This window comes from Gymnoscopelus braueri, assembly GCF_963280865.1.
Source record: "Gymnoscopelus braueri genome assembly, chromosome: 20".
Classification (NCBI taxonomy): Eukaryota; Metazoa; Chordata; class Actinopteri; order Myctophiformes; family Myctophidae; genus Gymnoscopelus; species Gymnoscopelus braueri.
Genome location: NC_137622.1, coordinates 30,537,743 through 30,562,226, shown reverse-complemented (window position 1 = coordinate 30,562,226; position 24,484 = coordinate 30,537,743). Strand labels below are relative to the sequence as shown.

General features: G+C 42.4%; 1 protein-coding gene across 5 annotated transcripts in view; it reads right to left on the bottom strand.

Moving 5' to 3' along the window:
• Positions 1-24,484, bottom strand: part of LOC308076280 (LIM and calponin homology domains-containing protein 1-like) — a 125,821-nt gene that overhangs the window by 23,675 nt on the left and 77,662 nt on the right. For 4 of the 5 annotated variants that reach the window (XM_080416495.1, XM_080416497.1, XM_080416499.1 and 1 more), the window contains 6 exons: positions 24,127-24,237; positions 22,043-22,244; positions 11,711-11,969; positions 3,071-3,106; positions 746-872; positions 100-257 (listed from right to left, as the gene is read on the bottom strand). In XM_080416495.1, the coding sequence (XP_080272621.1) occupies positions 100-257; positions 746-872; positions 3,071-3,106; positions 11,711-11,969; positions 22,043-22,244; positions 24,127-24,237 (893 nt within the window). The remainder of the gene's footprint in view (positions 1-99; positions 258-745; positions 873-3,070; positions 3,107-11,710; positions 11,970-22,042; positions 22,245-24,126; positions 24,238-24,484) is intronic. The other variant, XM_080416496.1, reaches the window with a different exon arrangement.

Genomic DNA, 24,484 nt, shown 5'->3' with positions numbered 1-24,484 from the left:
CAATATCCTCAGGGGTAATCACTGTATTCAATCAACACGGGTCAAAGTAACAATTGTTCAACCACCAAGTGTGTGTGTGTGTGTGTGTAGTTGACGTACTTGTCTTGTAATATCTCTCTGTAGGTCTTAATGCTCTTCCTCCTCATGCTGTGACATGCATCTCCTGTCAGCATGTTCTCCATCATCTTCCTGTCCTCTTCCTTCTTTATGAGGTCCTGTGACACACTCCGCCTCCGGTTCTTCCACTTCGCCAAGTCCTGACACACACACACACACGCGCACACGCACACGCACACACACACACACACACACACACACACACGAAAAACATCAAACTTTAACATTTACATAAACGTGTTTTCTTACTGCCTGCTCTTATTGGCTTGTTTTGATTTAGATTTGAATAGCTCAATCATGTGTTCGGTTCTGTTTCCTTTCTGATAGTTGAAGCACTTCTACATAGATCAGTGGTTCTCAAAGTGGGGTCCGGGGACCCCCAGGGGTCCTTGAGGGTGTTCCAGGGGGTCCCCAGCTAAATCATTGATAGTTAGGAACTAAAGGGACCCTTACAGGGGCAACATGGGCTCGGTGAGCAACTTTCATTGAAATGAATGGCCGGTGGACTGTCTGTCCATCCTTTAGTTTCTATATAGCTCTATGGATGTGACCCACAGGTGGACCAAGAGGAAGAGAAGGAATAAATGGCTTTTTTTTTTATCTAAAAAGGAGAACATGATTAACTCACATCCTGCCAGTGGTCCTCGTCTTCCTTCAGCCGGTTGTACTGGTTGTGCATCATCTCATGACGCACCTGACTGTGAGGCTGCAAGATGGCGTCCTCCTCTCTACGCATGTCAATCATGCTCACACTCCTGGGACGAGAGACAGGTACAGTACACAAAACAGTTGAGAGAGAGAGAGAGAGAGAGAGAGAGAGACAGACAGAGTTAGAGGGACAGACAGAGAATAAAAAGACAGAGAGAGTAAGTAAAGGAAAAGTATTCCATGAAATCCTGACATGGCAATACCAGCGGAGCACAAGCTTTATGAAAAGATTCAAGGAAAAAGAAAAAAGCAGTTATGTCAGCACATATACTGAACATTCTTACACAGTAAATCCTCAGTGTTGAACCCTAGCATCCCTATTCTAGCTGGAACATGCGCCAAAAAATAGCCAATTGTAGATTGGCCATTCCCGGCAAAGAGATTTGGTGTGGAGAGGGGAAAAAAAAGAGCGGACCAAGTACAGAGCCGACCCTGATTGAAGTTTACTTAAGTACAGAGGGATTGTGGTTAAATGAACATAGAGGACTTTACTATGTATATTATATTATATTATATCATATATTATAATATACTGTATCATTTATTAATCCATGTGCTTTTGTGCAGTGCTTCAACAGAACAGAAGAGTGAAGCAGAATGACGAATACATAGCTGTAAAAAAATGATCAACATTCATCAACAAGCTGATGTGAGCCAACTACTGTATATGAACTAATCAGTTCTGATTCACGAAGGTGATGTTACTGTCAGAAAAGGGCATCTTGCTTGCACTGTGAGGTCAAGAAATCTGTTACGCTGTGACAGAGAATTAAAGGCAAAAAGCCTTGTGCAGAAATAATTAGTACTCAAAATAAAGGGTTAAATCAAACAAATGGACAAATGTATAATGTAAATGTATAATGTCTTGGTGTGTGTGTGCGCGCTCGCGTGCGTGCGTGCGCGCTCGCGTGCGTGCGTGCGTGTGTGTGTGTGTGTGCGTGCATGCATACTGTATAGGTGAGTATGTATGAGTGTGTAACATTCTGTAGAGTCTTCACAATCTTCTTAAGTGACATAAATGTGAGAACATCCACGCTGAGGTGCAGGAGGTGAGATACACACTGTAGTTAGTAGCATGCCAGTCATTTTAATGCTTTGCTCTCACAGCATAAAATGGATCAAATGGGCATTCCCACTGAAATTAACACTCTGCAATGGCTATTAACCGTCCACCCTACAAACCAAAGAGCAGTTCACTGTACTGTATGCACTCACTCTGAATGGTGGATTTCAAAGTTGCCGTTTGTGTTTGTAGGACAGGTTTTGGCTGGTACACTTAACCACTTTCAAACTGGCATCCCTATTTTGGGCATGTCATACTAGGTGAAAAAAAAAAAGAGTGAAAATAGGAGATCTACAAGCTCACAACATGTTGCAATGCATTGTGAGTTTGTAGATCGCAATTTCCGTTATTTGGATTACAACAAAGTATCTAGGGCTTAAGTGGTTAATATGCCTTCCATGTAATGTGAAACATTGCTCGTTGTTATCACATTAGCATTAACAGAGTTCTGTGGAAGCCATCGTAGGTGCACCAAATGTTATGCGACACAAGGGAAATGCCCATTCTAGTCAATTGTGTCCTGTGTTGCTTAGTTATAGCGGCAGTTCTGTTTTCCTGGGGACTCTGAGTACTCCTGGCTTACATACTAGCCATCTAAATTGATTGATTTAGACCTGGAACTCCAGGGAGATATCATTAACTACATGGCTGAATGGAAAACCAGCAGTGTTCTGGGTCTGCAGGACTGGAGAAGTCCTGGTTTAGAGCTCAGGAAACAGTGAGAGGGCAGTGTGATTGCATGCAGCTGGGAGGAGCTGAAGTGACAACAGAGCAGCCAAATTGTCCAGTAAAAGTGTTTTTTTCTACAGCCCCTACTCATACAACAGCACACTAATGTTAACTAAAGCTAGTGTAAATGGGCGAAATTATCCGTTTCCATTGCCATTCCTTTTCCACAAAAAAAGTTAAAAGTTAATTCAAAGCAACAATAAGCAGGTTCAGTGTCTCTCTCAACGATAGACTTGTAGCAGATACTGAACCTAAGCTCTTTCCGTTATGGGACAGGCACCCTGACCAATAGGCCTACTGCATCTAGTGGCTTAGGTGTTCACCCCATAATAGCGTCAAATTCAATACACTGAATTAAATTACTGAAACAAATTAATGAAGGTCATTTGTTTGCTGTGCAGTGCAGTGCCAGGCCAGGGATATGCGTTCTGAGCAACAATAAGGACAACTTACTGTGGGTCGTCTGAGACACAAGCAGAGTGGTTGTATCTACAGGAGTCAGGAGAGGATGAGGAGAGAGCACAGTCACAGATGAACACACAAACACTTCAACACTACCATGAGACACCTGAACGTGAGCTGGCGGATAACATCCGTGATGAGTGTACCGTCTAATTCATGCTCCGTTGCCCGGCCGTGTCTCTTGCCGAAAATAGCCAATCTAGAAGCTCACAACGCGTCGCATCTGCGGCACGTCGTGAGCTTGTGGGACGACTATTTTCGGCAAGCAACGCCGTTGGGTGACTAAGTATGAATCAGGCTTAAAAGCTGACAATGGGCGAAATTGGGAAAGACTGATGAGGTAAAATATGTACCAAAGCAGAACTGTCAAGTTTGTGTATTTTCTTTACATCCATGTACCACTATCTACCCACACCCAGGCATGTATTTGTCAACTGTTGTCACAGTGAACTGCAGAACTACATCACACATTCAAGCACAAGGGGGCGCTCAAATCTAAAATACAGCCAGCAAAGAGAGCAGCAGGCATAGTCAAAGTACTTTGCTAGCAACAGAGCATGCCACAGTAGCATACTGGACGCTTGGATGACAGTGAATCATCAATAACAGCATGCATCCTTTTATAAACTAGAGACGAAGCAGCAAGCAGAAAAGGCTGTGGCTCTCCATGTGTGTCTGTGGCCACCCGATGAAGGTTCGGCCCTCAACCACACAGTTCTTCACAGAGGGGCTTTAAATAGCATCCTCTGTGATGTTGGGAGGGGTGTGAGTGAAAGTGTGGCTTGCGGTTCACATACGACTTGCCACAAGGAAAAAGGGAGGTTCAGTGCAAAGAGCCCTCGCTAAATCAACACCAGAGAGATGGTTTCATGAGCTGTTTATTTGCCATGTGGTGCGTTGGTGAGATGTGTGTTAGCCCCCAGTATGCCTTGCATTACAGCCAGGCAGGGTCAGCATTATTATCCGTTTTAGATTGTCCTCTTTATTCTTGTCTAATTCCTGTCATGGCTAACTTGTCATTCATTTATTTTGTCAATGATCAACTGTAGGGCTGTCCCCTCAATCGATTAATCAGTCGATTTGGTCTTTGCGAACCAAGACTTTGTTAACCGATTGGTTATCTTTTATGCTTTTTTCCCATACAAACTCTAGATATAATCGCTTAACTTTTAATGGGCAGTAACAGCATTAGAATGTTCACTTCTCAACGGCACCAACCTGAAAAGGCTGTTCTCCACATGATTGTATGCAGCAAACACAATTTTACATATTTGTTGATTAAATCAACTAACTAATGTTTTTTACTATTAGTTCACTAAGAATGTATTTAGTCGCGGACAACCCTAGCAACTGATTGTGTTTGTACTTTGCAATAGATGGGTTAATGCATGTATTTAAGGATGCATACTACATGCATTCGAGCACTGCAAAATCTATTTTCAACACAAGAAAGCAGAATACCATTTGAACCGAAATTCAGTTGGGGGTTAGTACACCTCTGGGTCTGTCCCAAAAGGCCAAACGCTGCCACTAAAGGTCATGCATAGTTAATCAAACAACACATTCTTTGGCTTCTTCTGTCACTGCAAGAAGAGCAACAAAACAAAAAAAACAATAGGAGGAAATTAAGAAGAAAATCATAGACTTGTTTACAGCCACTTTGCATCTTCGTGTACAGATTATAAAGGGTTTTAAAATGAGGTCATGCTCTTCATCTTCAGGTTAACAAAAACAGGCACATCATCCATGAGACAGCACTGCTGCCTGAGGCCAAGGGCACATGCTGCAGAGAATTCCCTTGGGTTTTAAACACAGCCTTTCTGGAGTTCTAGTTCAACATGGCAAAGGGTTGGTATCATGTTGTAGTGCAGCAGGGCTCACGTTGACGGCGGATCGCTGTCCGGCGACGGAGGCTGCATCTGTGGCCCGTCGCTTTCGCTCAACGGTCTTGCCGTCCGTCGGCCCGTACCGGCGGTCGTTATGGTAACCGACACCATCGTGGCGGGCACGGGAAGAAAGTGGGGTGAGCCAGGAGAGGTGCCGTGGTGTCTGGGAGAGGACAGGCTTTGTCGGGCGGCCCATGTTGCGTCATCACCGTCCGTTTCTAAAGCTGACACGCGCGTGTTAGCACCTCCCTTCCTCTGTCCCGCCGCCTCCTCCCCGTCCAACAAAGGTGGGCACTTCCTGTCCATGTCTGTCCCGGGTGAACCGACGGGACTGGTCGCGAGCTCGGAGCTCGGAGCAGCGCCGGCTGCCAGGGACGGCGTTCGGGGGAAGAGTTCCTCGGAGCACGAACGGGCTGCAGTACTGCTGGGAGAATCGTCTGGGTTATCATCTCACAGCAGACAACAGTGCAAAAACTGAAATGAGTTGTTGGCTCTGGAACAGTTGCCTGGGTTACCATCACATTATCATCAGACAGCATTCCACTGGAGGAGACTAAATGCAGGCTCCGTGGACATAAATCTAAGACATAAGAGCATAGTGTGGCTCACACATCCGTCTGTAAGCAAATTGGATTCACAAAGAAAGCAAACAAACATTCACAAATCTGTAGCATGTCAAGGCTCAACACTCAAATACTCCTCAAAGTATAGAAAACAACAAAGAAACAAAACAAAACACGTGTTATCAGGCTGCAACACAGTGCTTTTATACACACTAAAGACCCACATTGCATCAGCTGTCACAGTCAGAAATATTCCTCTATTATAATTGTTCTCTGTCCACAACTCTGACAGAATGTCTGAGAACCCGCGCCTGGGTCCAGACACAATGCTGTAAAAAAAAAGCTGAGCTCAGAATTCTTTGAAGAATGTGTTTGCCAGTTGCGACAGAGGCTGGCTGCGGTCTCAGTCGTGCACTGAAAGGCTTCGGGGAAGGAAGGTGGACCCATAGTTTTACATCCTGTGGGTGGGTCGCATATCCACGTTCCTCTGTGTTTGTGTTTGTGTGTGCATGCCATGTGTGTGCAAGCTATGCGTGTGTGTTCAGCATTGTTTCCACAGTTTGTATGACACAGACACACACACAGCCACAATGTAAAATCCTGACTGTAAATTTCACTTCTTTTTACACTTTACAGTGCAAAATCCACAACTGGGTAAGCAGAGTGTTACATTATACACTTACTGTATATGAGAGAGAGAGAGTAGTGTTACACCCCTGAGGGCACTAAATTGAGTTTGAATCCTTGGATTGACATTCAAAGGACCACAGTGGGCTGCACTCCAAAAACATGCTCAGGCTTACTGCATATGCAGATATACAGTCTATTCTCTACTTTATCAAATCAGAATATATCAGAAAGTGTAGATGCAAAACACTCGCAAGGCACTCAAAGCTGAGTGAGAAGGGGAGAGTCCAAAATAAGGTAATTTAAAAAGCCTTCATTAACATGGCTTGTTTACACATTTCGAAGCAGGTCTTCATTAGGCCAGATTCATTATGATTACATCACAATGTGTATTATCACTCAGAGCTGCTGGACTCTAGCCCTGTAAAAACCTGTCTGAGTATTGGTTCAGTTATTAACAGAAACCACTTGTTTACAATATCCTCACCCTCTCTGACAACCACAAGCTATGAAAGGTTTCCCCCCACTTATAGCGCTGTATAGGTTCAAGCAGAGAAACTCAGTCATACACCACATTAACCCTGATATCCCAATGTTGGGCAAAGTTTCCAAAATGTTCACAATAAAACTAATAACAATATTTTCAACAACAGTAAAACATAACCCATCTACAAGCTCACAACACGTCACGATGTGCGCTTCGTAGATCGGCTATTCTCGCTATCATTCATACGACGAAATAAATAGGGCTTATGTGGATAACTGACGTGGAAAAAACTCAGTGTCAGCTCTCCTCTGCTTCCCTCAAAAACACTGCAGACAGACATGTTGTCAGACACGCAGATAAGCAGGCTGACAGATGGCTAGGCAGACTGATATCTGGTAGCCTGCCCTACACACATACGTACAGACAGACAGACAGACAGACACAAATCCATCTCATTTACAGTATACATACATACTTAAAATGAATGGGTTATTTTCAGTGCATCAATGTTTGGGTGCAGCATGGGTTCAACATGAGTTCATTCACAGCACAGCATTAGGCTCGTCCTGGCCACAGGATGTGTAGTAAATGACATCCTAGTCAAGACAGACTCACCAGAAATCCACAATATTTTCTTTCTCCAGGAGCAATCAATGCTGTTGCCAACAAAAGCAGGAGGCCAAAGTGAAAAACTATTAGGGAAATCCTGGAAGATCCCCCCAGAAAGCTCTTTGGAACATCTGAGTTATACGGTACTTAAGAATCTCTCCACAAGTCGGTTTTCACAATAACACCAGTGCCAGAAAAAAAAGCTGAAAATGGTGGTGTGACCCAAATATCACGTTAACTCATTGACTGCCAGAGTTAAAACCTCGTTCATAGCAGCCCTTGCCAGCGGTTTTCGTGTTTTTTTGTTTCGTTATTTTGTTATTTAATTCACATCTAGAAACTCTAGCTTGACACTTGAATCGTTTTGATCGTTCCACCACCAGAGAGCAGCACATACCAAGCTTGATCGCCTCTCGATCACACTCGCCCCCTCCCAGACCCACTCACACAGTGAAACACATGAACCGGAAGTGAAATGTCTCAGATTCTGTTATCGGCGAAAATTACTTTGTGATACACAACGGGGATGACTGTTCGTCACCCAGACCATAGATTATAGGAGGGGAGGTCTCCGATCGTTTTTCATAGCGTGTGAAAACCCGTTTGTTTCCCTATTATGGTCGAAAATGACTGGGGGGGAAAATGTAAAACCGAAAACGGAACCCAAGTCATGGAACCGGATGCAGTGGTGGTTGAAGTAAGTGGAACCCGAAACTTAGCCTGATTCATAACAGAATAGCGTGATCAGAGCATAAAGATCAATAAAGACCATAGATCGCATTAACGCGATCCTGGCGGCCAAGCGCGCTATTTATTAGATCGCGTTAATGCGATAATGGCGGCCAATGAGTTAAGAGGACTGGCAATCGGATACGAATCCTCTGTGGTGCCTCTTGCTTGGCCCGGGCGTTCATACAAGCACAATTGGCCGTGTTTATGGGAGGGAAGCTGAGCAGGGAGGGAGGGCGCTCCTACAGGTTGTCAGCACGGGTGTTGCACTGTGAGGAATATGGTCCTCCTTACTTCCAGGTGAAAATAAGCGGCAGACAATTCCATGTGTACCAAAGGAGGCATGTGGTTTCAATATCATCCCTACAAAGGAACCAACCAGTCCAAAGAACAACCAGGAGGGGTCAGTAGTGACAGGACTACACACTACGTGGGGAATTCGGGCATTGGCGCGATGACTAAATTGGGAGAAAAAGACGAAAAATTGGCAAAACATAAATGTAAAGAGAAGAGGACTGCCAATGAAAAATTCTGAAATAACACGGAGCAGGCGGATTGTGAAATCACCCAAATAAATGTCTATCAAGAGAGATGGCTGCAGTAAAAATGAACTGTCATTCTGGATTACACTGGGAGAAAAACAACAGCGTTTTGCACCATAGCTGCTTCCAATCCTCACTGTGTCAGATGAGACCATGGTGGGTGGGATGGGACTAGTTTTTGGAGAGATTCTCCTGCACCTGGAATGTCATCGGTTCCATCCCGTTGACAGCCAATGTCTCCACCAACAGGCTACAGCTGCAAGGTCCTCGACCAAGAGATTTAAGCACTATTTACCGAATCATTCTCTTCTCGTCCTCCCTTTGGTTGTGTGGGTTTGTGTCCCATTGGTACAATCGTAATTAACCCTGTACGGATTCACGCTCTAGTAAGACCTGCAACTAATTCTACAACCGGGGACCCGCTCCCCGGAGTTTCTTTTATTTCCCACGTCGCAGGTCCATGGACTATCACTACGGACCCCCAGCTGCGGCTCAATACTGTGACTGCGGACCGGGCCTCTCCATGGAGCACGACCGTGGATTTCTACTACACTACACTATACCACTACACTATACTGTATATTATCTTAACATTCTTATATTATACCATTATATACTGCATACACACTATTGCTGTACTATATTATATTATCATATACTATCTTACACTATTATATTTGCTACTATTGTTATTGTTACTACTTGCACTTTATCTCTTTCTGTCTCTCTTCCGTCTGTCTCTCCCTCTCTCTCTCTTCTTTCCCCCGACACGGTCGAGGCAGAAGGCCGCCACCCTAGAGCCTAGGGTCTGCCTGACGTTTCTTCCAGTTAAGAGGGAGTTTTTCGTTGCCACTGTCGCAAAATTGCTTGCTCAGGGTGGGATGTCGGGTCTCTTCTCTACATGTAAAGTGTCTTGAGACAACTTGTTGTGATTTGACACTTTAATAAAATTGAATTGAATTGAATTGAATTCCAACATAGATCTGGATCAAAAGCAGCAGCTACTTGCCTAAAACATAACTGTAATGCAAATAATGAATAGGAGGCAAAACAAAGTATATAGGGTTTAAGGGAACGAGTGAAGAACAGCTATCATACAGCGAAGAACAAGTTTTGGATTGGATTGATTCAGGGCAACTATGAACCGGAATCTTTGAATCTCTGGATAATGCACACGGGGTCTATGGGGGATACAGGTAAACAGGCAAAATCATTTGGCACCTTTGTTCGGTGGTGACCATCAGGGGGGCTGGGGTCTCCCCATGAGGTGGCTCTGCGTGAGGCGGGGGGGAGGAGAGGGCACAAAGCTGAGGCTCACTGCTCCTCCTCAGGCCAAGGGCCTCCACGGAAGGTCTAGAAGGAAGCTGCTGCTGCTCCTTCTCCTTGTCCCTCTGACTCTGTTGCTCCTGCTCGGTCCGGGATTCATGGGGCGCGTTTAGGGAGTGGGCGGGGTCTGCTCTGGGGGTTCTATCTAAGCTAGCTGCCTCGGTGGGACTGTTTTATTATCATCCATGCAGGGAAAACGAGGAGGAATCACAATGGAAAACAGAAAAGCAACATTGAAAGAGATATAATACGCGGAGGAGAGACACCGGCATACAAACGAGACAAACGGGGACAAACAGACCCAAAGGTCACAGGTCGCGGCAGGTCAGAGGTCATAACCATAACAAATATGGGGTGATTCAAACACAAAGAGACAGAAAGTGACACACAACACGGCACAATGGAGGTCAAATGCAAAAGAAGGAGTTGCAAGCAGGGATGGGAACAAAAGAAAATAAATCCATCAAACACAAATCTTTCATACTAAGAACATTCTTCTCTTTCAGTCCTCTTATGTGCCAGCGTGACGAGAACCACAGACTGGCCAAATGATTAGGGTTTCTGCCCGTCCCATCAGCTTTAATGTCTCTAATGCAAATTGTAAATGACGGTTGAATGACTGATGGAGTGATAGATGTTGAGCTGAAGCGTCCAGTTCACACACAACCCTCTAAACTAAATTTAACACCATTCTAAATTGGTACTAGATGAGTGCAGTTAACTTTCACCCTGATGTCCCAAAAAAAATAACTAAAATTATTTCTAAAATGTTTCAAAAATGGCAGATCTCCAAGCTCTAACTAATGTGAACCATACAAAGAAAAGCCTTGGATGTCAGATGAAGGGTGGGTGCATCATTGGGGTTATCGAGTGGGCACCTCCCTTCACAGATGGGTTGAATTAGGCTCCACACATACAGAAAGCTCAACAGTAAATTCTGGCAGAATTCTGTTGCCTTCTGCCCACTCGCAGTACTGACCTACTCTGCACTCACACCTGATGCATTACATTATTTTAATTGCATCTGCTTCACCTTACTTTTATGTAAAGTGTATACGGCAATCAAATTCAAATATGAAATGTGGTACATAAAGAGTTTTTTTTTTTACTATTATCACTGATAGCTGAAGAGGGAAATCCACTCTGCAGGCAATACATCAACAATGATGAATACTTCTCAATAGAGATATTATAAACAACATATTGGAGATTCCAGGCCCCATACTATACAGAGTGACATGCCAACCCAATAAATCTCAAACTTCAAGACATCTTCATTTGTGTCTACTCTGCAAATTTCACACTTGTTAAAACCTTTTGCCTTAGTCCGGAGTCTTGGCCAATGAAAACACACATCTGGTTTCCATTAACCCATACCACCTCTGCCACCACTGGGCAAAGAATACATGTGCAATTCAGCAGTTTCATTCTACACAAAGATATCACCCATTTAAGACATGTGAAAAATTCATACAAACAAAATAGACCAAACATATAACGGTAGTTTTTTTTCCAAAGAAGACCATCTGTATTATTATCCTTCAAGTGCTTGGTTATGTTTTGCCATTGATTTATGTGCCTCTGAGGAGAATGGCACGGTGGGTTTGATTAGAGGTCATGGTTAAAGCATACATTTCATATAAAATATATTTACCTATACATTTATGCTAAACAATGATTTTTGGCTTGTGCTGTACACAACATTTAGCTCGAAAAGGAAACTTTACAATAAAATTTCTGTGTGTTAACAGAGCAGAATGAAAGAGCTTTGACAAATGACAGAGCAATGCTAGTATACATATTCTTGTTCTCCAGCTAGCATCACCTCCCCTTGTCATTGCCATGAAATCCTTCGTGCTCACCTCAACGGTCTGTCGCCTCCTATGGGTGAAGTGGCAGTACTCCAGCTCTTGCGCCCGCCCTCCTCGTCGCCGCCCTTCTTCTTCCGGAGTGGCGCGGGCACGTAGGTGCTCTGATTACTCTTATTGGGCAGGTACTGGTTGAACGGCATGGCGGCCCGTGGCTCGCTGACTGAGGTGCGTCTAGCCAGCATGTCGTCCTTACGCATATCGGGCAACTTCCTGTGAGCGGGGCCGTCAGACTCCGAGTCGCTCCCACGGCCTGATGGGAGGAGAGGGGGTGGGGGGAGCAACAAAAGAGTTTTCCAACATGAATTCTTTGAGACACACATACAGGTATTTGGGGGCATGGCGGAGTCAGCAATACAGCGATATCATAGTGCAGGGATCTGCAACATGAAAAATGAAGACGGGTGATTTTTCAACCTTCTGTTGATTAATCCTGTGACTTGTGTATTGTCTTAAGTGTGCAAACACAGGCTTTAGCACTGTTCTAAACAGTAGCCACTGTCGACCAGCTCCTCATCTGACCTAATCAATCAACATGCCCTCATGTGACACTTAAGTGACATGTGTAAAGTCCACTGCTGTGCTGTGGCTTTTAGAATTTGTATATATTTGTACCTTCGGATTATAACTTCAGTTTATAACTCCAAATAAGCAGTATTAACCTTCATATAAGCATGTATCAAATCCTAGAATAATAACTCAGCCTATCACTCCGGTATAAGATCCTAAATAAGCAGGAAATACACACATAATAACAATCACAATAATAACCGCAAACTTCAGGCGCTGGAAGGCCCTGGATAATTCTACAGTGATATATAAGTTCATAATGCATCTTGATGTGTCTGTGAGCTTGCAGATTGGCTGTTTTCACAACAATTACAATTTATTTGACTTTTTTTATACCTGGTGTTTCATCGGGATGGGGGACAATTATTTTAGCACATAGTGACTGCACCTTTCAACAGAATAGATTAGAACAAGATAAACATCTATGTAAGCACACAAAACAAGTATTATTTTAACGGGACAATTTGGTAGTGAATGTTGAAAACTGGGACATTTAAGTGCTTTAGAGATATTTGTCATGGACTCATTTGTCATGCCAGTAAGCAAATTGGTGATGACAATTATGGCTGCCTTGAAACATAAGGGACCAGTTGTGTCATGCATGCTCTGGGTCCTATCTTACCTTACCCCTTATGCCTAAACGTATTAGCCATATTTCACTATTTGAAAAACATTTTCAAATAGTTCAACTAGGTGATCTACATCGACACATTGTGAGCTTGTAGATCGGCTATTGGTATTTTAAAATGTTTTTCAAAATAGTAAAAAATGCAAAAAACGTTTAGGGATAAGAGGTAGTAAGGCAGATGGGTCCAGTATGGGCCCAAGATAGGGCCCATCTGTTCCCTATGTATCCAAAGTTCTATGTTTCCTGGCTGCTATGCCCAGCTCTATATACAGTAGCACATGAGAAATATGTTACCAAGCTCTCATATGACATGGGCTATTTTGGTAACTTGTTAAAGGGGTTTCCCCCCACTCACACATCCCTGCTCCTGGGGTACCAATGCACCTCTATCACACCACACCTCCTCACTCACCTACCCCACCAATCCCCCCTCTGCCTGGGCTCTGTCCGGGGTCAGAACCACCCCTCTATGATATAGTGCACCAGATAATGTATGTTAGCAAGCACATGTAATTTGAACCAAATTCTGCAACATAATTGTACATAATATTAACTTATAATATACAGTACATAATAAGAAAGGATGTTTGTCCAAAATGTTAATGAAGTCCATGATCATAACACCAGAGGCAGCTCCACAAATCATGTTCAACCCAGATTTGGCTCAACAAAGGGAATGAACTCGTTCTCATGCTATTCATCAAAAATGTGGAATGCCCTACCAAAAAGAGTAAAGGAGTGTAAAACCCTACTCACTTTCAAAACTGCCCTAAAGATACACCTTCAGGAGGCTGCAATTCAAAAATGGCCCCTGTCCAAGTCCTAACCCTACCCCATGTCCTAACCTAACCTACCCCCATACCCCCCCCCTCTCTTTCTTCTTTTGTACATATTTTTCACTCATCATACCAGTAACCTGTAAACTGATTGTATGACATTCTGTATAGTAGTGTGTATATCTGTCTGTCTCTTATATGTCATCATGATTTGTGTGCATGGGGTTCTCATCTTAAACAAGCTCAGTGCTTAATGAGTTTTCCAGTTTAGTAGACCTTGTATTGTGAACTTGTACTTCCATGTACTGTTATGTACTGTCATGTACTGTTCTCATGTCTTACTAAATAAAGTACATCAATCAATCAATGTGTTTGGGAATGTTCCAGGAACATAGCACGCAATTGAACACAGGGCCCTTGGAGAAAGAGTACCCAACAACCTTTTAAAAAGTTAACTCTATGTACGTTAACAGAATAGAAAGCCGTGGAACATACAGTAGGACTCTGGGAACATAGGAATGACCCTTCTCAGATATTGTGATTTCCTTTTTTCAACGTCACTGACTAAGTAAGAGTGGCTTATCATCGGTGTTGGCTGAGAACGAGGGTGTCTATTCCCAATTCAATGTGCTAGATCCCTGGATTGCTGATGTGGAGTGCAACACTACCATCATCTCTCAGTACTTGATGCACGTCTTAGTTACCCAAGCCATGCTACACCGAGGTTCCTTGGGATTGAACCCAGAACCTTGTGGTCCTAAGGCGAACTGAGCTACCTGGACATAAACAACGTTATTGAATTGACCATTACCTATTCACCTGAACAGTTTATGATGTTGTAGATGATATAATTGTAATCATTGACCATCAAAACATAGGTGTAGACATTACCTATTCTGTATTATCATGTTTGGTTCGGGAGTTATGATGAAAAATACATTATTTGGTAATGGTGGAAAGTAAAATGGCTGCCATGGCCACCAGGGGGCGTTTTTGTGATGGCTCTATATCTGAAAATGTTCAGGGCCCCAAACTGTACAAGTCTAGAAGTTTCATACTTTTGTGAAAAAGTTAACGATTTTCGGACAAAACCACCGGACTACCTCACAACATCACTGAATTGACCATTAACTATTCACCTTAATAGTTTATGATGTTGTGCATGATATCATTGTAATCATTGACCATCAAAATATAGGTGTAGACATCACCTATTCTGTATTATCATGTTTGGTTCAGGAGTTATGATGCAAAATACATTATTTGGTAATGGTGGAAAGTAAAATGGCCACCATGGCCAACGGGGGGCGAACTGCCTTTTCCCATACTGTTGGGAAGGCTTGCCCCGAAGGGGACTTCTTTCCTCTACATTAGAAGAGTTAGGACGTCACATTCTAATACAGCCCGAATACCTAATCTCAGCACCGGCCTCAGTGGTGCACCTCGATAATCAATGGACCGATCCACTACCTCTGGGACTCCGGGTTCGGGGGGGGGGGGGGGTTTGCAATGGCTCCATATCTGAAAATGTTCAGGGCCCCAAACTGTACTAGTCTACCAAGTTTCACACTTTTATGAAAAAGTGAATGATTTTCATCTCAATCCACCGGACTAAGACAGATGTTGAAAGGTTGTACGTTTGAAAACAGACAATGTGCTTCATTGAGCCCTATACAGTACATTCTCCCCCTGTAAATCAGTCCGTGTAAGGGCATCAAATAAATGCTTGAGTGTAAATGTAAAGCTTCTTTGGGTTACATTTCTATGCAGACTGCAGACCACCAAAACGTTTTTGTTTTATGAAAACAATAACTTTAGAGAGAGAAGAAAGACAGCGAAACCTATGCAGGCTTTCCGAGCGGTGTATAAAACAAATCACTTTTTTCGGTCTAGTACATTCTTGTATTATTATGTCCTGTACACTACAGTGCAGTCCAACAGCTGACCATAAATCAATCGAAGGCAGTTTGCAGGCCAGTGGTTTCTGTGGAGCACAGTATACAAATCATATGATTTGTATTGTACAGTACAGCTCGCACAGAATAAATTCTAGCCTACTGGTGAGGAAGAATTTACGTGCGGTGCCACTGCATTCCATATCAGATTCTCAACACATTGTCAGCTCTTTAATGGCCAGGGGAACACCTGGCTTTGCAGAAGTGCATCGCTCAAGGACTTTCCCCAGTTGACGATTAAAACTCCACTGAAACACATTCTAGTATGTTCTGCAGAACGTTCGAGAGATGAGAATCAGTTTATCCACTATATACCTCATTGACCGGTGTCCCGCATGGGGTCTATAATTGGCCCCCTTGTTTTTCCCCTCTACACCAAATCTCTTCAGCAAAGCTCACAATGCACCTTGGTTTACCCAAGGTCTCTAGAAATTCCTTTCCAAGATGTGCAGCACATGTGCTACTAGAATTCACCTCACCTTGCGCACACAATCTACAGTATAATAGGGGGATAGAAGAACACTTTTTGTCATTTTGTCTTTTACAGTTTTTTTTGTCTCACATACACAGTATAATCCTGATTTTTTTCTGTGTACCATTACAATTTGTCTATATGTCCGTTTGTACAGATTTCCATACATACAGTCATGTACTGTAAACTGATAGAGCTCAGTAAGTTTGTTTTCAGCCGATACTTTCATTCGCCCTCATATGTTGGGACAAAGACATGCACGCAAACGCAAATGTGTCGATATTTTGTTCAGCTCAAATCAAAAGAGATCGAATCAAATCCAGACTCAATAAGAATAAAATATGTATATGGTCATGGATGGGAACTTTCCAGGTATAAATCCACACATTCCAACAGGCTATTTGGACCACATTTTAATTTTGGAACTTTTTCTCAGATCTGAATGAATCCAGAAGTCGCAGCCACAGGCGCCCACTTCAGACCAATGGAAACGTCCCTCATTGCATTTCAATAGTCTTCTTTATTTGACATGACCCGAATGACTGACAGATCAAGGCCCTAACGAGGCCTGAAGGTATTTATGCCTCACACAGCGGTTGGATCAATAACAGAGAGCCTTAGGCCATCAATTGGAAACATGAGTGAGTTTCATTCTATCATCTCTCCGTCTGTAGTGAGGAACATGTGCCTTAACGGTGTGTGATGCTGGGGTTGGAACACATGGTAACACTGAAGCACGAGGGGGCCTTGACTAGGGGTCAATGTCGTACTGTAACAGAAATTCTCCACATTTACAACTTTACACCAGTCGTGGTGTAAAGTCACATTTGTATTCAAAACAAGACCAGGAGACCTGGTTCTGCCAGACCCAGAATGAAGTCCTAGTATGTAACACACCTACAAACCACTTTATAACTGAAAAGCATAAATAATTTTATAATTTTTGTGACATAATAATGATGTCATGAATAGTTCGTGACGAAAGGGGACGAAAGGGGGACAGACTTTTTTGGCTGGGGCCGGGGGACAAAGTGACCATGCCCATGTATGGAGAAAACAGATACAAAGCCTCATGTAAGCCCGACCCCTTGGGTCTGGCAATTTTTTTTATTTTGTTGCTATATATATATATATATATATATATATATATATATATATATATATATATAGCAACAACTAAAATGACACAGGCATTCCTGGCTTGAAAGGTATAACAACGTATAAGTGTTCTAGGTCTAAGTGGGTACTCTATTGTTGGGATCATTATTGAAGAGTGAACTCCAGGTAGAGGTTAGTTCTTATATTAGGCATTTTTCTCTGGGGCAGAAACCTTGTATCTCTATATTAATGACATGCCCAAAATAGGGAGGTTGAAAGTGGTTATGTCTGTCTGCAGGCTTTTGTAAATAATTGGCTAAATAATAACTACATTGGATCCATTTACACACAGGTTATTTTTTTCCACTACAAAGTTTCTGCCCGACAGCGAGGGTATCACATCTTGATGGTATCATGGGAAGTAAGTTGTTATAGTCTTTGACAGGCAATGGGCGTTGTTGTCCTTCAAAAACACCAGAGAATAGGCTTCACCACCACCGGCACCGCAAGCACAAAGTGCACCATTTATCAGTGCTGTATCCATTTAGAACTTGGCCCCAACAAAAGAGTTCAGCCAATATTACATTTCCTCCAGAGATTAAATTAAGCCTTCCCCATTCTATTATTATACGAATTATTGCCAGGGAAGAGTGAGTTTCTGAAGCAGTAGCCTGTGAAAGGTCCTTGTGTAAAAAGGTCAGGGTTGGTGAAAACACGCCATGCCAGGTAGCATTTGTGTGGACGTTAATAATCGGATCGTCTTGTTCTGTGTGTAATCAAAGCTCCTTGTGTTCTGGTCCACAAGCAAGCTCTCAGTTCTCATGTCTGCTGCAACTAGTGTTGCCAAGTCCGCTTATTATAAGCGACTTTGGGCTTGTTTTTCTGTAAAGTCGCTTGTAAATATAATTGTAGTTGTGTTGTTTCTATAAAGTGTAGTTTAAACCAGTGGTTCTCAAACATTTTCATGTCAAGCAACCCAAAAATGTATTTGTCTGCAGACCCCCATCTGAAAATATTTTGTGCCAAGGATTGAAGGTTGAAATGTTTCAAAAATATTCAAATTCATTTTTTTTTAATCAAGATTTTTGGAAAATGGCAGATATACTGTAACGCGCCACGTTGTGGCGATGTATATAGGGTTCAAGTGATAAAAATGATTTTGCTGGTGTGTGTGATCAAGCAGCCTAGTCGCTTCTTTTGGGCTCGTTTTCGTAGACCTGGTTTCTCTCGCAAAATCTGGCAACACTGGCTGCAACTCAGGGATCTGATCCAGAGCCAGTTATCATGTTGTAGCCTCGTTCTTGGCAGCAAACCTTGTGCTAATGCTCAAATCCAAGCCAAACTAATTAATTTTCAAAGAACCAATCTGCACAGGTAAAACTTGTACTTGACCACATGAAGCGATCAGGGTGAGAGAAGCAAGGTGAACATTCTGCAGAAATAGATGATCTACACACACCGGCGCCGCGACACATTGTGAGATTGCGTTGTGAGATGGCTTGTAGACCAGCTAATTTGGCTATTTCAACAATTTCAACAAAAGTTGTTCTCCTTTGTTCCCCATTTTTTTCTCTCCTTTCCCCTGGCCCCCACAGACACATGTAAAGCATTTTGAGTACTTAGAAAAGCGCTATATAAATTCCAGATATTATTATTATATAGGGTTTTTAAAGGTTCTATGACATTCATTTTCACTTTTTTTACTTATGTTTTTTGGGGGGTTTTATGACCTCAAATACACCTAAAAAATCTAAACTTTGAACTTTCAGTGGATTTTCTGTGGTCTGGGGTTTTCTGAATAATTAGGCTGAAAAGTAATCTGAGATTGGCCCTTCGACAGTGAGGTCACAGTCGATTAATCCCGCCCACTCTCCTCCTCGCCCCTCCCCTCCCCTATCCTTTCCTTTGGGGGGGCGGAGCAGAGGCGATGATTGACAGGCAAAATCCCTCACCAGCGACACCCGCAGGCAAAGATTTATTTTTTCATTGCAGTTGAAAAGGCTTTAGAAATGTGAGAGAAAAACACCTGCCATGGATCAATGGAGTGGAATTTTTTGTTACAACTTTCTATACACGTTTGAAGGACCATGACAAAGACTTTTAATGTGTGGTAAAACTGAACGTCATGAAACCTTTAAGTGGTTGAAGGCAGCTCAGACCCTAAAGTTAATCAATGTAGTTTGGGGGTAAATTGACCCTTGAAGATTGCAGCTTGGCCTTTGCAGTCAGTCTCTCTCCAAACAAAAACACAGCCGACCCAAATGGGATGCTTGGCCTATTCACAGTCCCCAGTTGAAACGTATGCACGGTTTTGTGACGGCTGTCATAAGCTTTTATAGGCCTTCATTAAAAAGAAGTCAGAGTGAAATACAGTGTGGGAATCAACATCATGCTATGGCAGCAAATGGGTAGCTTGGCATTATAAAATATTTATATGCAACCAAACCATATTTTTAACTCTAGTTTTGTCTTAAGTGGGGTGTGAAAAAAATTCTTTACGACTGTTTACCATTTACATGTCTGTCTGGGAAAGACGTCATTGCACCACCCCATGTGTGGGGAAACGGTTCTAGTATCAAGGTGGAAGTGTTGTACTCATATTGTCGCTGTCGGGTCCAAAGCCGTTACTTTTCAGGAAAAGGAAAAAAATAACCTGTGTTCCAATGGATCCAATGAAGTTATTATTTAGTCAAAAGCCTTTTTAATGCTTTACATTGGTTTAATAAAACCCACTGAATTAACAACTTTCACTTTCAAAAGATCGATCATTATCGATCAGTCTTTGCATTTTAGTATACTGTATCTGTCTCGCACCTTGTGTCTGCGTGTAGCTGTCTGTTAAAATCAAGAGGTTTTTGATTAATTATGGGTTGGTGTCGTCCTAGGTCAGCTTGTGTTAATCATAAATGGGAAAAATTGTTATATGGCATCGTGTCTTTAGTCCTCTGTACATACAGTACAGAGTCTCAGCACTTCCACATTAAAAAGGGTATTTTTTATTTGACATACCTAATGTGCAACACAGTACACTGTCACATCCAAAACAGTCCTCTGGTGACCATCATTCATTCACTCCTATTTCTTCTCTTTTCATCTCATCTCATCTCTCTCTCCCTCAACAATGCTGTCACTCAAACATGCCGTAACCCATGGCAACAGGTTCAAACAAGTCAACACAGAGGAGCCATTGTTACAGATGTCAGTGACAGAGATTGATGCTATCGCAGACAACCATAAGGCACACAGACACTTAAAAGAGCTCATTAAAGAACATTGATACAGGATATTGCTGCAGTGGAAAAAAAAAGATCTGAAACAAAACATTCAATTACATGGAGAAATGGTGCGTCGTATAACTCATATCCCCTCAAGCAATTTCCACTTTTCCGTTTTCCCATTCCTCTTCCACTTGTGCCGGTTCATATCACTGCTGTCATGGAAAGAATAACCATGTTTCGATTTTGGTGTCCGTACTCCCCATTTATCCCTACAGTACCTGCCGCTATTAGTCACAATCATGACTAGAATCTTCTGTGTTTGTGTTGGAAGTGGCAAGAAAAATGACAAATCGAGTGCCTAGTAATGATTTAAGTGCTAAAGTGTTGCAATGTTTGGCCCATTGACTATGACTCATGGTATACTGGACATGCTGACCATTTCCCAAAAGCGTAGTTTAGTTTGCTTGATTTGAAAGTCACAGGATTCTGAAAGCTTGCAGAGACTTGCTTGAGGAAGGTAAACCTATTTACAAAATGTCAATGTGCAGTTACTGTATGTTTTATAATGGAAGTTATGTTATCATTACTATGTAAAGCTTCTTAAAGCACCGATTCATCAAGTCTAGCTAAAATTGGCCCTGGAGCAAAGATTGATTCACAAACTAAATGCAGGTAAAGGTCTATGACTTATTAAAGTTGTACAATGCAGATTCACAAATAACGACTTTTAGCAACCTCTGCTGGTCACTACCGTCACTGCATACAATTTCCGTAGTCCTCGATTACCCAGAATTCCATTTGTTTTCACCGGAAGCAGGAAGCGTTTCAAAAAGCGTTCTTTTAATTGTTTCATACTATCTGCGGATCGTTTCTCTTAGCCAGTGGAGCATTAGTTACCATGAGTTGTGCTTTCTTTTTCTGTTCTTTTTCGATCTTCCAATCCTACATTCTCTTAAAATCAGCGTGAGGTTCCTTTTTGTTATTAGCGCGGTAGTTCCTGGCCAAACAGGAAACCGTTGCGGTAGTTCCTGGCCAAACAGGAAACCAGTGCATTTCCGCCTCCGTTTTCCGGCCAGATGACGTCATTCCCCGTCATCTCATCTCATCCCCCCCGACAGCGTTCAATAGAAAATATATAAATAAAAGGCTTCCGGGGGTGAAATTCATGGAGTGGGTGTTGTGAAACTTTTGCCACTCACAAAAGATATACAATTTAACTTTAGTTTTGTTGAAAACGTTACCTAGTATTACTTTAACTGGCAAATTGTGTTTAGTCAACACTAACTCAGTTATTCAAGTAGGTTCAGTAAGGTTTTAATGGATATGGAAAAAAAATAAACAAAATAAAGCCATTAACTGAACAACTATTGGAGAGCGATCGGAGATCACAACGCAACGGCTATTTTTGGTGAAGAGATTTGATGTAGAGCGATAAAAAGACGGGCCGAGTACAGAGTCAGCCCTGTGGGGGACCCCGGTCCACGTATAGGGTTTAAGTGGTTAAGATGGTTGTCAGGGAGGGTAATGTACTCAACTCCAAAACAGTTAGAGTCTGACTAAGTCTGTCCTGCTCACCTGTAAAAACATATTTGAACTCTTTTGGACATACCATCGCTGCTGCCACGGGCAACCAGTACGTCCGGGGAGGGGGTTTGTCGGGAGCGCGATCCAAACGAGTCCAGGCTGTCGAAGGAGTCCTCTCGGCCGTGACGAGGCGGGGAGAGCGAGTCACTGCGCTCCGAGTCCCAACAGTCGATGTAGCCGCTGTCCCTGATGCTGCGCTTAGAAGGACTCTCTGCGTCCTCCACCTCCTGAACAGTGACACACACACACAGACACACACACACCATTTGATAAAGTATACAAAGACATGTTTAATGTACTCTCTTTTTAAACTGGCCAAATAGGGAGCAGCACCCCAGTTTGCACAATCCATCACTTTCTGGAGAATCCTTCTCTTTTCGTCTCTGTTTATCTATCCCTCTGTCCTTCCTTTTCCTCTTTCCCAGTCTCTCCTTCATTATCTGTCAATCTTTCTGTCTTTCTCCCGTAGAGTCACGTCTGTGTGTCTCTGGTTTAATGAAAGGTGGAGAAAGGCCTTTCCTGTTAGCCACAGGAACTTCCTGTCCCCCACCCCTCCTCTGTTTTGCTTCTCTCTTTGTTCTCAAAAGCCTCCCTGAACGTCTGTGATACCAGTCTGTAAGTAGTACCACAACTTCAGCACTTATTTCCTATGCCCACAACATGAATATCATAATATGATATTCAAGTATTATATATGTCTTTTCTTATGACCCAAAATGCTATCTACGTTTATCCCTCTTGTTCTGATCGCCCTCAAATCTCCTTTCAGTATTAAAGAAACATCCTATCAGGCAGATAATGCTGCTGAACACAGGACATTTTAATGCTTAGGAATGATGGCTCGCTCCTCCAACTTCTAATAGAGCTTACAGTAAGTCTTAAAGGATACTGGTGTTCATGAAAGGATGACAAAGCATAGCCTGGAAACCAGACTAATCTGCCAGAGAAAATTGCATTAGTCTGGCTATGCCAGGCTAGAGAAAGCACGTCAGGTAGAAACCTAGAAATCTTTTTTCCCCTCCATAAATAATTTCAACCATGAGAGTATAATTTAACCAAAACGCTGCTGAGTTTCTCTTGAGTGTGAGTATTTTCCAGTGGTGTAAAGTAACTAAGTACATATACTCAAGTACTGTACTTAAGTAGAATGTTGAGGTATTTTTACTTTATTGGAGTATTTCCAATTCTCAATACTTTTACTTCTACTCCACTACATCTCAGAGGCAAATATTGTACTTTTACTCCACTAAAATTATTTGAAAACTTTAGTTACTAGTTACTTTACAGATTTTGATTAGTATTATATAACAAAAACCATACATTAACCACTTCAGCCCTATATACTTTGACTATTTGAAAATAGACGATCTACAAGCTCACAACGCGTCGCAAAGCCACATGTTGTGAGCTTGTAGATTGGCTATTTTCAAATGATTTTTATACATTTTAAAACGTGTGAAATTGGACATTCTGCATAATGACTACTTTTACTTTGGGTATTTTAAGTATATTTTAATGCCAATACTTTTGTACTTTTACTCAAGTAAATTTCGACTTCTTCCACCACTGGTATTTTCACAGATTTCACAAAAATACAGTAGATTCCTCCAGTGCCACAACAGCTGACGGAATACCATCAACACACTGTATTATGTTTAATTTTTTCTATTTTTGCTTCATAGAAACAAGGTTTTTGTTTTGGTCATCTGCAGTGTGTGGACAACTGGACATCTGTGAAAGACATTTGGCTCGGTACGAGATGATTTCTCAGTTTTATAGTATAGAGGAGAGGAACGTCACACTGTGGAATAAATTGCAGTGTGGTGACATCATGTTCATGAGCGGCTGCATATTTTTGTGTATAGCAATCTGATGAATATCGAGACTGTGTGCGCGTGTGTGTATATTGTGACATGTGTGTGTCAACTGTCAACTTAAGTTAAAATAAAATTACAATACATAAGTGATGAGGTGTTGATAATATCCCTCCATCTGAATCTATTATTATACTCTCCCAAACAACCCTCTCAACACTAGATCGCTGAACACATGTACTGCAGATGCAACACATTCATTGCCATGGATTGTACAGTAATATTGGACGTATACCTTTCTCATTTGTGACAGCAGGCCCTCAAACTCTTTGAGGTCCAGCGTGGGCCCGTTGTAGGAGGTGCAACTGTTAGCGGCTCGACCCAGCCAATAGATGGTGATTAAAACCTGCAGGACGGAATCAGATCCAGACAGAAAGATCACATCAGATCCGTTTGCACGACAGTTTGTTTTGCACGTCAAGGTCCATCGGTCATTCACATAAAGCGGAACACACACACACGCATGCACACACACACACACACACACACACACACACACACACACACACACACACACACACACACACACACACACACACACACACACACACACACACACACACACACACACACACACACACACACACACGATT